Raw genomic sequence first — 15,855 nt, 5'->3', positions numbered from 1 at the left:
TATACGTTGCTATTTTCTTTAAGTAATTTTTCTTGTCCCCTAAACATTTATTTTTCTTTCATTCGCTTTTCTTTTGTAGCAGATAAAAAAATGATGGCCTCAGCATCCACAGCAGGAAACCAGCAGCTGTATTCACAGGGAAGCCCATTTCAACCAGGACATTCAGGAAAGAGTTTCAGGTACTGTAGTCCAGATCCTGAGTATGTCAACTAATGACTGGGTGCAAGCTGCTTCCTTCAATTTGGTGGAAACCACACTAACCTGTAGCGAAAGGGCTTTCTTTACCTGTATGAACTTATCTTCTTGTATCCTTTGCTCCTACATGATGCCTCTGCATCTGTGCTAGGCTTACAAGCTGATTTGGTTCACTCAGATAAAAATAGTGACAGGTAAGAAGATAGTTGTTACTGTGATGGTGTCATTGGTAAAAGCTAAGAGGCAGTAACAAATCTTAAAGTCAAACAAATCTGAGAGGTGATGGGGCAGGCTCACATGTCTGTCTGATGAATATTCACCCAACTAGGAAGGTTCACAGATTTACCCAGAGCTGCTTTGTGCTGCTTGTGCAGGCTGCCTCAAGGGCTCTATTTGTTAGTGATCCAGTCTAGTGGACTCCACTATTAAAGGGAACAGAAAGTATGTTTAGAATGCCAGTGTGCTCAATAGTTCTGTAATGTTTTAAGTCATTTTTCATTAATACGGAATGAACAGTTCTAATGTGATCTTGATTCTGAAAATTTCAATATCTGTAATGCTACTTGTACACTGAGAGTATATCCTAAAGCTGGGAACTGTATCTGTTTCTTTAGTTCATCTGTGGTACATGTGCCGGGTGTGAACGACATCCAGTCTTCTTCATCAACAGGCCAGAATCTGACACAGATATCTCGCCAGCTAAATCAGAGTCAGGTTGCCTGGACAGGAAATCGCCCACCATTTCCAGGACAGGTATCAGTCAAAGCTGTTCTGTTTTCATAGTCATTAGAGATTTGCAGTCCTTCTTTTTACGTAAGAGTTGCTAAACCTCATGTATAACTTGATTAAGTGTACTTTATTTCTGTCATTTATTCTCAGATATACTTCTGTTCCTTGACAGGTTATAATAATTTGAGACAGCAGCCTTATGTGTAGCTGCATTTAGTTTGTAATAATGTTCATTATAGTTACAGTTGCTGTGCTGACATAAATCCCAATAGAAGGTCTCAGTCTAGCACTTATTTTTGTGTGCACTGAGTGAAATAAAAGAGGACAGCTGTTAAGATTTACTTTTAGGCTCACGCATTAATTCTTTCTTAGCATCCAGCAATATTACCCACAGTTAGAAGCACAATCAACAAGTGGTACATCCAAATACAGGTGTGAATTCAGAGCAGAGGGCACTGAATCTGTTGCTTTCCATTAGCACTGCCTAGTGCTACTCACTATGATGCATGCTGGAGGAGACAATATGTCTTTCCATCAGGTGCCCCACAACATCAGGGCTTCATTAACTCAGAAATCACCTCTTGTTCTTGTTAACAAGAATAAAGTGTTTCAAAACAAAGAATAATATGAAATAATCATGTTCTGTATATCATTAATGCTGTTCTTAATCACTAACTTTCCACTGTTCGGTAGGTTAAAATGATATCTTAGGCTGGGTGACAAATACCTTTTGAGTAACTGAGTTACTTCCACGTTAAACACATTGATGCTGCCCAGCCCTCAGTGTGCCATGGTTATTCTGTCACACCTGTTCAGTCGAATACGTTTGTAAGGCTGGCACTTTGTTGAATAATATGGAGGATTCTAAAAGTGACGTTAAAAGATTACTCATCCCTCTTTCTATCCAAGTCAACAGAGTTTATATGTGAGCATGAGGAAATTGGAATTCATTCATTGTAAATAAAGAGTTAAGCCTTGCAGAAGTAACACATGCTCTCATTGTCATTGTAAAAAGCTTTAGAAACGGACAATGTCTTAGGTTGGAATTGAGCTGAAGAATTAATATCATTTTCATCATGTTATGTGCCTGTTGGGATCTCTCTTCCTCCCCCAGGTTCACTGCGTTTGTCTCAGACAATCTTCACTTGAGCGCATTGATTGCCAATAGCAGCTCACATCATTAAAGCATCTAGAGATGTAATCACCTTTAATTTCTATTTGTGGAACTGGCTAGGCATTGTGTTTTTCTTGGAACTTCTGCATTTGTTCATAACGCAGGAGATGGGAAATAGTTCATTAGCAGATTTTATCTGTAGTGTTACATGTTGTTGTAGCACATGGTTTTGGATGACATGCTTCACCTTCCTTAGTCTCAGTATACATCTCAAAGCAGTCTTGCAGTGTTTAGTCATTTGTATAACATTCATGGAGATCCTATGATGAAACCATTATGTAGGTGAAAATGACAGCAAGTTGCTTTTTAATACCCTTGAATTAATTTTGCTGCCCAGTTAAATCCAAGTTGGACTGTTTATTCCCTACTGCCAGGGATAGTGATTTACACTACCTCCCAAAATTTTTTACAAGGCAAAGTAACTTTGTTCCTGTACTCCTTAGGCAGGGAGTGTAAGCAGATCATTATCTTCTTTGGCCAATTTTCCCCAAGCACTGGTGACCCTAATCATCTGAAAACTCCATACATTCTACAAGACAGACAGATAACTGTGATTTTCCTGTGGCACTGCAAAATCAAAACACATGGCAACTAATTCTTCACAGCTCTTCAGTTTGAGATTAATCCTTGTAATAGAGGTGAAATCTTGTAGCTCTTATTGATTGCATGTAAGTTAATAAGCAGGAGAGCCATAAGTGTTTGTTTATAGCTTCTTGTGTTCCTTCTGCAGCAACATGTTGGCTTTGATAGAAATTAAATATGACTGAGATGGGGATAAAGTGTACATTCGTATCTGTAGGATTTATTTAGTTTATGCTGTGTATTGTTAAAAACGTGTGTCTGTTGAGATGCTCTTCAACAATAAAAGTCATTCCTTTCTTTCACCCCATATTCCTCAGCAAATTCCATCTCAGTCTGGCAAGGCTCAGTCATCTCCCTTTGGGATTGGAACAAGTCACACCTACCCAGCAGATCCATCATCATACAGCCCACTTTCCAGCCCTGCCACCTCTTCTCCAAGTGGGAATGCCTACTCCAGCTTAGCAAACCGAAGTGCAGGGTTCGGTAAGTTTTGAACAAAGTAGCACAGAAATGCACATAAAAGTGAAACATTGCAGCATTAATTGAATTTGAAATCCTCCAGCTTTTTCTTTTGGTGTTTCAGTTGGGAAGCTTGGGGTGTGAAAGGGTTCTGCTCTCGTTTTGTGCACAGCAGACTGCAGTAACCTGTTCCCTCTGTGATGCATCCTCTACATCCAGCGGACTTTAAAATGTTGAGACATTTTGTAATAAGAAGTTATATCTTTTTTTCTGTCAGTTGTGTCATGAAAGATTCGTAGGTTGCTTGCATCACTAATACGTCTTCCCAGACTGTAGCCAGAAGGTTCAGTCTCTGCTTCTAATGATAACACCTAAATGGCATGATAAAATTTACATTCTTTTGATTTTTCAACTTCTCTGACTGCATAGTGTTATCCCCTTGCCTGGGGATGGCTTGCTGCTATTTGGCTGGACACAGGATTGTGCTGCCATGTTGGGAAGTGGTTTTCCTTTTCTGTTCTCAGCTAGTGGCTTTCAGACTGTAACCCTTTGGTGAAGATTTCTGGACTCCAGGAGCACAACAAGATTCAAGAGTAAAAAAAATTAAAGGTTCGTCAGTGATAAACACACACAGAGTGCATGGAAGATGTTGCTGGCTGATAGTAGTCTGCAATTCCAGAAAGTTTAGGTAGCATCATGCTAATGGGTGCAGTTTTTCACTTCTATCTTGAGACTACGACAGGAGCAGCTCCGTTGCAGATCAGCCTCCCTGAGTTCAGACCTGTGCTACATTGCTTGGAATAAGTACAGTGAAATGGAGCTTTTCCTGCAGAGCTTATTCATGACTCCATTTTCATTTCCATTAGGCTTTGTACATTTGTTTACGAGGCAGCCTTGCATTTCAGGCCTAAGCAACTTGGCAGGAACCTTTTCACCTAATGAGAAACATTTCCTGACCTACATCAGTTTGGATGCTATTAATAACAGCCTTCACAAAGACGAATGTCTTCAACCTCTGGCTTGCAGTCACTCTTCTGCTGAAAAGGAGCGTCATTTGCCTCACTGACTTAATTTCAACTTATTCTTCTGAGGAAAACAAATATTGCAGGGTTTTTTTTTTTCTAAGAGCAACTTAGATGAATTTTATTTTAGCTAATAAAACGAATGTAGGATTTCTGAGTCAGCTGAATTATTGTGTGGTAATGTCAGTAAGGAAGAGCTGTAATTGTCGACTTCAGATGTGATGGAAATACATCACTGCAGCCTGTATACCATCCTGTAAAATGTTCGTTTTATCTGTTTTGCTTGGTTTAGCTGGTAGTCAAAAGGATTGAAACACTGATTATGGAATAGTAATTGATTTGACATTACGGAGTCTGATTATTGGAGACCTGACATAACATGGTACATGGAAGTTTGGTATCTTTGGAGGAGGTGCTGATAATCTGGGACAACCAGATCTACCAAGCTTGGTTCTCTTAGCATGGGGAAGACAGGCAAAAACAGTAGGAATAGCTATTAAAAGAAAAAAAGGAGGAAAAGTGTCAGCCTCTCAGGAAGCTTTCTAACATGCTAAATCTTACAAGGAGATACTGAAAGTAATTAAAACTATCAAAAAATGTATAAATTTGGGGCCAGTTTATAGAAATACAGGGCAAAATGAATTCTGCTTAAGTGTGAGCTGTGACTGCTCATGCAGTGTATGTGTAATAGATGACTGAATTAACGTGTGTGGCATCATATTTTTTTCTGGCAGGTCATTTGGAAGAAATCCATCTCCCTGAAGTCATCATTTTAAATGTCTTTACCATAAAAACTTGCTGTTCTTATTACATTCTCTGGAATTTACATGGCCTTAGTCTTTAAAAGAAATTATCAGCATAATAACACAATAATAATTTGCTATAAGCTAGTGCTAAATAAATCATTTTGCAGCTGTAATATTGGGCAGTTAAGACAGTGTAGCTAACAGCACTCCACATTTTTAATACAGCAATGTCTACATTTATTACAGCAGAGCTGTTGCCTGTTGATCTTACTATTTTTACATCACATACAAAATGTGAAAGCGCTTCTCAGATGAGAACTGTACACCCACTGCTGCAGAAATGATTAGGCTTTTTAATTAAAGAGATATTTGGATGCTGCAGTTTGTTTATCTGTTAAGTGAAATGGCAAATGAATGGCACTCAGGGTCTTTTTCAGGGGGTCATTTGCAAATATAGGTGTTGGTGGATGAAGTCTCCAAAGCAGCTTTCCGAAGGGCTGCTCTCTGATTTCTGCCTTGTCTCTCTTCTTCCAGCTGAAGGTGGTCAGAGCAGCAGTCAGTTCCAGGGGAGGCCGTCCGAAGTCTGGTCCCAGTGGCAGAGCCAGCATCACAACCAGCAGAGTGGAGACCAGCACTCACACCCACAGCCCAGCCAGACTGAGGTGTTTCAGGTGAGCAGAACCCAGTGAGCCCTAAATCCCTCTGTCATTGCTGGTTCAAATAACTGTGGCTGTCAAAGAGCTGGGGTGCTAGCAGGGCTTCATGCAGTTACCTCTTACTGTGCTGCTGTGGGTTTGCATTGCTCATGCCTGCTGTTAGTTGGAACTGACTGCTAACTAATAACTAAAACTGTGTTTCTGTTTTGTTTTAAGTTGTTACAACACTGGTTTCCCTGTACCTGGAGTGTGTGTATTTTGCAAGGAAGCCATGAAATGGTTCCAGTTTCTTTCTTACCTTGTTGCTGACCTCTAAAATCCCAGTCAAGTCCAATTAGACTTAATTTTAATTCTCCTTGGTAGTTTTTTAATTTTTTTTTTAATTCTCCTTCAAGCGGGAAAGGAGTGTGATATTGCATAGATAGTGTCCAATAAGTTTTTGAAGGTAAATCCAGTCAGATATCAGCTGGTAAATAATCCTCTTCACCTACCTAATTTTGTTATATCAAGTACAATTTTTGGCCATCACTATAGGTGGAGTGAGTCTTTATAAGTTCTTGTCCTTGTATAACTTGTTTTTAATTTAGATGAAGACAGTTTGCAACAAAACAGTGGAGGTAAATGCAGAAAAGAGAGCTCAAGCCCCAAGTAAGGTTTTGATGTTGGGCACCTGATTATCTTTTAAACAGTGAATTTCCCTGCAAGACTGGGCTTGTGCTCAGTTGCTCTCAGTAACACTGCAGAAGAGGCATTAGCCTGAAAATGTTCCTGTGTGAAAGCAACAGTTCATTCACACGAACAAATAACATCACTACACCTAGAATACCTGTCTGCATGCCATATGGCCCAGACAAGATAAATCTGTTGTATCTCTCCCCAAGCAAAGTTTAATCACTTTGCATGTACTTTAACCTAAAAGCATCTTCAGGGTAATTTCAGTGAGCTGATGGCAGCAGAATTCAATGGCCTGCAGAGACACAGGGCTCCCTCCAGGCACTGTCTTGTGTCTAAAACAAATGCTATATCCCAGCAAATATTTTATGAAATTATGGCAAAGGAGCGCCAAGGATTAAATGGGAAAAAGGAAGAATTGGATTCACTTGAAAGGCCTCCAAGAAATTGCTTGCGCTGTTTGTGCCTGAAGCCAGCCCTAGGTTAGGTGGACGTGAGGAGAGAGGCAGACTCAGAAGAGGAGCCATCTTTCTAGTCTGTAACTGAGGAGACATTGCTTCAAAGGCCCCAGCAGCAGAAATGCCTTGAATGGGATGGGAATTGAAACAGATGGGGGCAGATAGGGCTTCCCTTTGTCTGGGGAGGAATGTGTGGAAAGATAAAGGCTGACCTTGGCAGCTTGGAAGCTGCCTGTTCTGCCCACTGCCTTGTTTTTCACCACTGGCAACTACTGAGAGCTTGGATGGATTTTCATCTTCCCTGTTTTTGGGGTGACTCCTCAGTACACAGCTACCCTCAGCAGTTATTCCTTCACAGAGCAGATCCTGTGTGTTTTCTCTGCTCTTTGGATTTTGTTTTATTGTAAGGATAATGATCCATCATGGTGAAACTTGGCTTTACAGTAAGAGCTTATTATTGTTAGGACTGACAGGAAAAGCAAGTGTAAACTCTTAGTTTTCTCAGCAAGAGATGTCTTTTCCCTGTGGCTTCAGTCTCCAGCTGAGAGGAAAGGTTTAGTATTTTTGAAGCCTCCTGCAGGGAGCTCACTTGGCTCAAGACACGTGGGAGCAATTACCATGAAATCCCATTTCTTCTGAGAAGTTTCCACCATTTCCTCTGCCACTGAAAGCACACGAAGGCTGCTTGGGCAGCTTGTCAGACAGGGTGGGTGTCCAGGCTTCAGTGTCCCTCAGAGCAGCAGTACATTCACTTACAGATCATGCGTTTCCACCACCATGCTGACATAGCAGCACTTCTTGTTGGTCGGGTGCAGGAGTGTCAGAGATACTGAATACTTCTCATATAGTGCTGCCCTCAGTGAAGCTGGAGAGTTTCCTTCTCTCCCTGTGCAACTGCCCATTACAATGGGAATTGTTTCAGCCTGTGGAAGAGTATTATGGGACAGCTCAACTGTGGTTTACTCAGAGGAGCAATCTAAAGCTGACATCCCACATCCTGCTCAGAAAGCTCTGGGAAAACATAAGCAGCATGTAAACCTAAGCCCAGTACCCTGCACAGGTCCGCTCTCTCCTTATTTACCTAACCTTTTGCCTTTTCTGGTTTTACAGAATGAAAGAATAAACAGGAAACAGTTTGTGTCTGGATAACGTGTTAGAAAGTGACACATCACTTTGATTTTTCCTTATCATGCAGGACATGCTGCCAATGCCGGGGGATCCAACGCAGGGTACTGGCAACTACAACATAGAAGATTTTGCTGATCTGGGCATGTTTCCACCATTTTCTGAATAGCTTGTGAAGCAGGAATGGAAGCTCTTCTTCAAGGCCATTTCAGTATATTTTTGGCTCTGCTTTTTCTGTGTTGCATTTCTATAGAAGCTACTAAACCAGAAGATGCATTTCTCATATTACAGATAGTGGTGTAGGGCTTGCTCTCTCCTCCACGGGCTGCGTTAGTGCCGACAGAGGAGCTCCAGCTCTTGGTAGTGTTCATTGACAGCTCCGTTATTTTTTTTATTTTATTGTCATCTACCTCAGAGATGAAAAACTTTGTTTGATTTAAAAAAATTATATATATCTCTGAGTCTTAAATATTTGAATGTGAATGATATCTAATATTTCCTTTGAATGGTAATTTTTAAATAGATAACGCAGTAACAAAGACTAACAGAGAAAAGGTAAGGTGATGTGTTATTACAGTGCCTACCACTCAATTTCGATGCCTTGCTTTAAGCTTAAGTTTCTGGAAGCAGACAGAATATTCTGTTTTCTTTCGTTCTTGTAGTTTTTAGTTCACTTTAAATGTGAGATTAAGCAACATAATGTAGGCCTCTCTCACCAGAAGATTCAGCTCCACCTTTTCTAACTTAAATTTGAATGTGTGTACATTTTGGTACTTTATGTATATCTTGTGATGTATGAAGTGATTTCCTGTACTGGTTTCTTTTGCCTTTTAATAGGGTCTATTCTGGAGTGTACTGAGAAGGCTTGACAGTATGTGGAGGCTTTAGATACTGCAGGAGTCTCCATCACTTCACATAGTGTTCTTACTTTTAATTCAGGTGGTTCTCTGTTCAGAACAAGCATTTACTTACAGAAGCTATTAGTCTGTTTTTGCACTGAATTGAGGCCTATGTAACTCTACATATTTCTCACTGGCTGCTTTAATTTTGATCTTGCTTTCCCCAAAATACTCCCTCATAAAAATGACTGTAAATCCATCAAGATTGCATTTCTATATTAGCTGCATTTCCTTTCTGTGAAGTACTTTTTATACTGTGAAACCTCACGTTTTAGCAGTGCAAGGTGGTGGCCTATTACAGTGAAATCATTCAAGCTCATTTGCTGTAAGCAGTGAGATGGTTTTGTAGCATACACTTTTTTAGAGTTGGTAATGGTAATGGATATCAGTTGGACTCTTGTCCACTGTATACAGTGATAACTTGAATTTTTGCTTGGATTCCCAAGCAGTCATTTCTGTTAACCCTGTTAACCTTTTTCTGTTAAATACTGGGTTTTCACCTTACAAAGTGTTTTGAGTACTGGCTATTCTGAATGCTGTGTGCTTTTCCACAGAGGTAAGTTCATCAGCCTTCCTTTAGAGCTAGTCATCTACTATATCCATTCATCAGAAATGTGGTAGCAAGTTTTTTGTTTCTTATCTCATGCATATGATGATTTACAAGAGGTTGGGTTTGTAAGCTCAGCCTTTTTAATCATTTCTTTTGGGATGGGAGAAGGAATTGCTCAGAAAGGATGAGGAGCCCAGAGTTCCTGCGTGCAGATTTTCTGCAACCTTTGAGGTTGGAAAGATTGGGAAGGAATAGGGTGAGCTTCCTGGAGCCTTTGCATATTCTGGAGCTATCATGGGCCTTGAAACAGGAACCCCTATCTAGATCCCAGTATCTCCAGCCCCACATCTAGATCCTAATGTTCACAGCAATTCATAGACTTCACAGCACTACGGTTTAGCTGCTTCTAGCTTCTCTTGAGTTGTGGGCTATGATCCAATGGGAAGGACCACATACGTTACTGTAGTCCATGTTGCCAGGAAAACATCTTGGAAAAGCAGGCAGGCCCCTGTCCTACATTTTGCCCTGGCATCATGCAGAAAGGCAATGCAGGCTGCCAGGCCAACAGTGGCACAGGGACCATGGGGTGTTTTTCCACCTTACTTTGCTTCCCCAGACCTCAGGCAGAACAGCATGTAGTTTTCAGTATCCAGGAAGAGCCTTTTCTACTTTTTCTCTTGCCAAGTCTGGGACCAATCTCTTATCCTACGTGCAAGTGGGGCTAGAGACACTTTTTTTTTTAGGAAATTTTTTAATGTATCTAATTGCAGTATTGCAGAGACCTCAGATCTCCTGGTCTATACTTGCCTCACCAAAATCACACTGAAAACAAACAAAAAATCATACCTCTTCTCTCCCAGAAATAGGGAAAGTACATTCTTAGGTGAGCAAGCCATGCACTTACGCACAATTCATTTGAATACATGAATGTTAATTCTCTTGGAGCCTTCTCCCTTTCCACCCATGCTGCTTGAGGGAATGACTGCTCTCTGAATTACATAAACAAAGCTCTGCTGTTCTCAGAAATTCACTATTTCTGAAAAAGAAGCCTTGGTGCAGTGCAGGCTGGGGGGAGGCAGGGTCAGCATCTGCACACTTTGGTAGGGAGCAGCAGTTTGTAGAATCTGATCGTGAGGGAGAGAGCAGCAGATGAGCAGTTTTTGTCTCTGTGCAGAAGATGCTGGAGATGATACATTTCAGTTCTTCTAGAATTTCTCACTGTAAAATGAAAAATGAATCAAAAAATGCTATTGCTCTGTTTTATTTTACGTGACAGGCTGTTCTGAGCATAATTTATTTGGAATTCAATCTACAAATAAGATATAGGCAGTTGTCTTTATCCTAATATCAGCAGTGATGACTTCATTCTAGAATCACAGAAAGCCTTGGGTTGGAAGGGACCTCAAATATCACCCAGCCCCAACCTCCCCACTATGGGTTGGGAGCCCCCAGCAGACCAGGCTGCCCAGGGCTCCATCAAGCCTGGCCTTGGGCACCCACAGCTCTGGGCAGCCTGGGCTGGGGACCCACTACCCTCTGGGTAAACAATTTATTCCTCACATCTAATCTAAATTTTCCCTCTTTAAATTTAAAGCCATTCCCACTTGTCCTATCTCAAAAAATTTGACTGTGCAGTTAAAAGTGCATTGTTAGCAGAATTTCAAGCACGTTTTCCCTTCTTTTATTTGCTGTGTTTTTCTTTTTTCCATACAGCGACATGAGAAGCTGCTTCTTATCTGGTAGCCCCCCACCTTTCTGTTTGGGAAAGGGGATGGCTGCTCCATTGAGGTGCAGATGGCACCAGGTTGGAGCTTTCCCTGCAAGCCTTGGTCATCCATTCCTCTGCTTTCTTTCCACCCTTCCTTACCACTGCATTCCCATAGCTCCTTGCCACACACACATGGGGAGGTGTGGGCAGCCTTTCCAGGGAGAAGGGAGCTTAGCAAGCTTCAGGTTCAGCAGCTCTGTGCTTCTAGCCAAGTGACCGAGCAGGTTCAGCATCCACAGTGTCAGTGTTAGCTGCTCTGCAAAGCCCCATCCCAGCTCTTGTGGCAGATCGTGCCGTGCAGGCTGAGCTGTGCCGCATCTTTTTGTCTCGTGTTTGGCTGCTAAAGAAACTTCTTTTATAATATAGCTGGCATTGTAAAGTGCATTTGGGATGCTAACATCCTTACTATGTGCCATTGGTGTAACTTTGCTGGTGCTTTGGCTGCCAGTCTCTAGAATTTCACAGGTGGTGGATTTCTTGTTTCTTTTGTGTGTTCATTGCTAAGCTGCAAATAAAGCTGTGATTTCTGATCAAACTGTGTTGCAAACACAGTGTTTCTCAAAACTGAATCTGCTGATATTTAAACTGCAAATAATAGTGTCTGGGTGAGCTATTTCCACAAGTGGGCATGTAGACCAAGATTTTAGATACTGAAATATGTATGTTCCTTAGTTCAAACAAGCTGTCCTGTTTAACCAGAGGGACTCCATCACATTCCTTGTTAGAAGCACTACTGGCAGTACCTACAGTTATGCTTTAACCAGGCAGTTCCATTTGTAGCTTTGCCTTTTTTTTTTCTGTTGTTCAAGTACAGTATGAAACTGTAAATATTTCTTGCAGTACTGCCTTTTTAACTCTTACTTACTTTTGGCACAGTGTTAAATAGTGTTGGATTTACCCAATTGCTATGACATATATTTTTATACATAAGTGTACTCTTTTCTCGAGAATAATAACAGCCATTTTGTCATCAATGCCTTACCAGTGTCATACTGCTGTTGCTCTTTGTTTGCAAGGTATCGGGTGGACTAATTTCTAGTTGAGATATTTTCACTTTTCCTGGCAGTGCTCTTTTGGGATCCAGGTGATTTTTGCCAGTCCCATTTTTTGCAGTTGTAAGCTGTGAGAAGAAGAGAATGTGAGCTTTGTGTTCTTCCTGTTAATGGAGCAAATGAAAGGTGATGGCATCTAATTGTCTATAGAAGGTCAGTCTTTTCCTGCTCTAAGCCAGAGTGCATTTCATGGAACTGATGACTGTGGGCACTGATTACTTTGTGTAGATTAATGGTCTTTAAAAAAAAATAAAAATAAAAAAATAATAAAAAAACCTAAACCACAAAAAAAAAGAAACCTCCAAAAATGGACTTCTGTCATTGTTAGACACTTGGGTACTTATCTGTTTAAACTCTTCATATGGATGTGAAATTGTGCCGTGGATAAAGTGTATTTTGTACTTCTGAATGTTCTATATTTATGACTAACAAGTACAGAATCAGTTGTGTGTACGTATAACTAATAACTGCCTTTTTAAATTTCATTAAAATAAAAAGGTCATGAGCTGTTGTTAATTCCTGTCTTTTTGTAAATGGGTACAATATGCTGTTGGGAATCGTGGAGTGGGAAGTAACCCTGAATGATGCCAACAATCAGGCACTGGGCTTTTCTTTGCAATCTGTTTCTATGCTGCATGGTTTGGATGGGAAGGTCCCTTTTATCTTCTTCATTTATACAGAGGCTGTCCAGTGGGAGAGAAATGTTAGTTTGAGACATCAACTTTTGAAAGAAGTTCCAGAAAAGCATTAATTAAGAGCCCTGTTCTGCTGATGGCGTTGAGGTGTATGATTTGGGATCTGTATTGTGGAGTGCTTCATTAGAGCACAATTGGTTTAGAATTGATTCATAGTCTGTGGCAATTTTTATTCCCTCTCTCGGGTGACAGCACAGTGCTTTCTTTGTCCACCTTTTGGTCTCATTATTCAAAGTTGAAAAATGCTCGCATCCTTCCCACAAACATCCTGGTGACCTTTCCAGACTTTCTTATGTAAAGTGCATTTGCCTTTCACAGTGGTTCTTCATTCTATTTATACTGTATTTCTTTGTCTGCTTTGATACATTCTGAGCAGGATTTACCTCACTAATAAATCCAAAAAGCTGATGTCTGGACCACCGCAGGGAGCTGAAGATGCTCCAGGGCATGCATTCCTGCTGCAGGGTAGGTGGTGTTTTCACAGCCCGTGCACCAAGGGCTCTGCCTATGGAGAGCAGGCATAGGCCCTTGTTGGGGACCCTGTGGGAAACCCACAGTCAAAGCAGGGCCCTGGAATGTCCTTCATCAGCTGCATGGCCAGCCCCACCTGCTCTGCAGGGCTCCTCTGGGTAAGTGCTCATCCCTAGGAGACATGTTGGTCTGTGGTGACGAGGACAGAAATGCTGAGGGTTTGGTGTTGTGGCAGTTGTTTGGTGCTTTTTGTTGAATTTTGATAGGCTTTTAGTTGCTTTTGGTAGTACGTTATGAAAGTAGAAGGGAGCACACAGAACAGAGGTGGTGAAGGAACACCAGGCAGGGCAGGGGTCCCTCCTAGTCCTCTCAGATTGATGGCCATTAACCTGTACTCCCAGGTACTCAACCAAGCGTACTTCTAGGCAACGTGGTGACAACTGGCTGTGGAGTTGCTGGGAGTATTAGTTTTGGTGTGGAATCTGGGTTTGGAGATGCAGATATGGAAGGGAGCCAGATGTGCAGTGATAACTGCTGTAGCTCGGCGTGGTGGGACACCATCCACACGTAAAGCTGGCATGCAGGAAAGAAATACAGTTGATGTATGCCTACACTTGCAATATTTGGCTCTATAGTCTGGCATTAATGACTCATAATAACGGTTTAAGTCTTCATTATGATGATAGAAGTGTATTTTTCTTAATTTTTCCATGGGAGCTAATTCTCAGCCACATTTCCATCAATATATCATTGTAGCTCAGGATGTATTACTCATTTAATTTTCCCAATTTCTCTCCAAGTTGGATATAACAGGGACAGATACAGAGTTCTTCCATCCTTTTTCACCATGGTTTGGCAGATTCCTGCTTGGCAATCCTTGGCAGTATCTTTCTTCAAATTTCTTGTTCTGTCCCACAGAAAATGAAATAACTTAGAGCTGCATTAATGGATTTGGGATCATGTCCAAAGGTTGCTAAGGCATCTTTTCATTAGCTCTGGAAAAAAATTATCTTCTAATTATAGACTGACACTAAATACTAATATACAAAATGTGTCATTTGGGACCCAGCTGAAAATAATGTCATCTGAAGGGTCACACATGGAAGATGCACATGCAGCAGTGCTTAAGTGCAATTACCACAGCTCTTGCAGACAACATTTAACAGCTGTACGCGCATTACTGCCATTACAGCTATGCAGGCACAGACCCTGAGGGACAGAAGAGGGCCCCAGAGGTTGGATATTAGGAAGAATTTATTCTCAGGAAGAGTGGTGCTGCAGTGGCACAGCTGCCCAGGGAGGTGGTGGAGTCACCATCTCTGGAGGTGTTCAAGAACCGTGGGGATGTGGCACTGAGGGATGTGGTGAGCATGGGGGGGAAGGGAAGGAGGGGGAGGTTGAGCTGGATGATCTTTGTGGTCTTTTCCAACTTTTCTGATTCTGTGATAACAGGGAGAGCTACCGAGGTACCCTGGGCTGGGCTGTGGCCATGAGGAAAGATGGAAGGAAGGAAGCTATGCAGCCCTATATCCAGAAGGGTATGGCTATGTCAAGAATGTGAAGAACTGGTAGTTGATGAACATATACTGATGTGTTCTGCTGTCTCTTAAAAAATGTGTTTGCTGTTGTTGGAAAGAAAAAGGATATTCATTGAAATTAATTAAATTCCCATGAAACATTTAATTATTGAGAACCTGTGAAGTGTTTAAAACAGTGCAGTTCCTACAAGACATCCTGGTGCCCACTGCACAGAGATGCTGAATCTGAAGGGATTTGGAACTGAAGGTTATTTAGATTCTTAACATATTTTTAGTGACCCCCGTGATTTAAGGTCAGAGACCTCAGCGGGGAGTCAATGGAAGTTGTCACTTTAATCATTTTAGTTCTAAAGATTCATCAAAGTTGATGCAAATTGACCTAAATTTCCAGATCTTGCTGAGGGAGTGGGATTCTGCTCTAAGCTCCCAGGGCTGACCTGGATATATTGCCTGCTAATGAAATGCCGTAGCAAACCCACGGAAGCAAGTGTTGATTATATAAATAAGGCTACTAAGAGATGAAAGCCCTAATTGGGTAAATGGTGATGCAGATCACTGCAGATACACGACACCTCAGTGCAGACTAAACGCCCACTCTGCTCTGGCAACAGATTTCCCTTTCCCCGTGCACAGCTGTGTCACTGCAGGGTGGGAGAGCATGTTTGTGCACCAGTCTTAATAAGGTGTCCAGAAATGTACTCTTGTAAAATCAACCAAGACTTTACTATTGAGAAAGAACTTTGTTAGAGAGATGGGAATATCAGACAGTGGATCCCTGTTTTGCTCTTGTTTTCTTGCTTTTTGCCATCAGGATGTTTCAGAGCCATTTAAAACTCTGGAGCTGAGCTCCCAGCAACAAGTCCTTTAATAACTCCTATTTCTAGGAGTTTCTAAAATTGGGTTAAAGATACCCTGAAGGCTCACATTTCTTTGCTGTTAAGGTCTGCTATCCAGAAGAGAGCAATCTCTCTCTTTCTCAGAAAGAAAATAAAAGGTTTCAGTTTCTTCTCATGAAGAGAGCGTGCACTAAAAATGCTGTTTGTTGGACTTTTTAGGACCTTTTC

At 41.4% G+C, this 15,855-nt stretch overlaps 1 protein-coding gene across 5 annotated transcripts in view; it reads left to right on the top strand.

Annotated features, from left to right (window-relative positions):
* The window catches only part of ARNT2 (aryl hydrocarbon receptor nuclear translocator 2), a 96,858-nt gene extending 84,263 nt beyond the window's left edge, over positions 1-12,595 (top strand). For all 5 annotated transcript variants that reach the window (XM_090148987.1, XM_031587710.2, XM_090148988.1 and 2 more), the window contains 5 exons: positions 80-179; positions 810-948; positions 2,998-3,163; positions 5,442-5,578; positions 7,889-12,595. In XM_090148987.1, the coding sequence (XP_090005113.1) occupies positions 80-179; positions 810-948; positions 2,998-3,163; positions 5,442-5,578; positions 7,889-7,987 (641 nt within the window). In that variant the 3' untranslated portion in view covers positions 7,988-12,595. The remainder of the gene's footprint in view (positions 1-79; positions 180-809; positions 949-2,997; positions 3,164-5,441; positions 5,579-7,888) is intronic.
* Positions 12,596-15,855: the final 3,260 nt, after the last annotated feature.

This window comes from Phasianus colchicus, chromosome 12 (genome assembly GCF_987193195.1).
Source record: "Phasianus colchicus chromosome 12, bPhaCol1.hap1.1, whole genome shotgun sequence".
Taxonomy (NCBI): Eukaryota; Metazoa; Chordata; class Aves; order Galliformes; family Phasianidae; genus Phasianus; species Phasianus colchicus.
The sequence above is the reverse complement of the archived record's forward strand: the minus strand, read 5'-3'. Positions and strand labels throughout refer to the sequence as shown.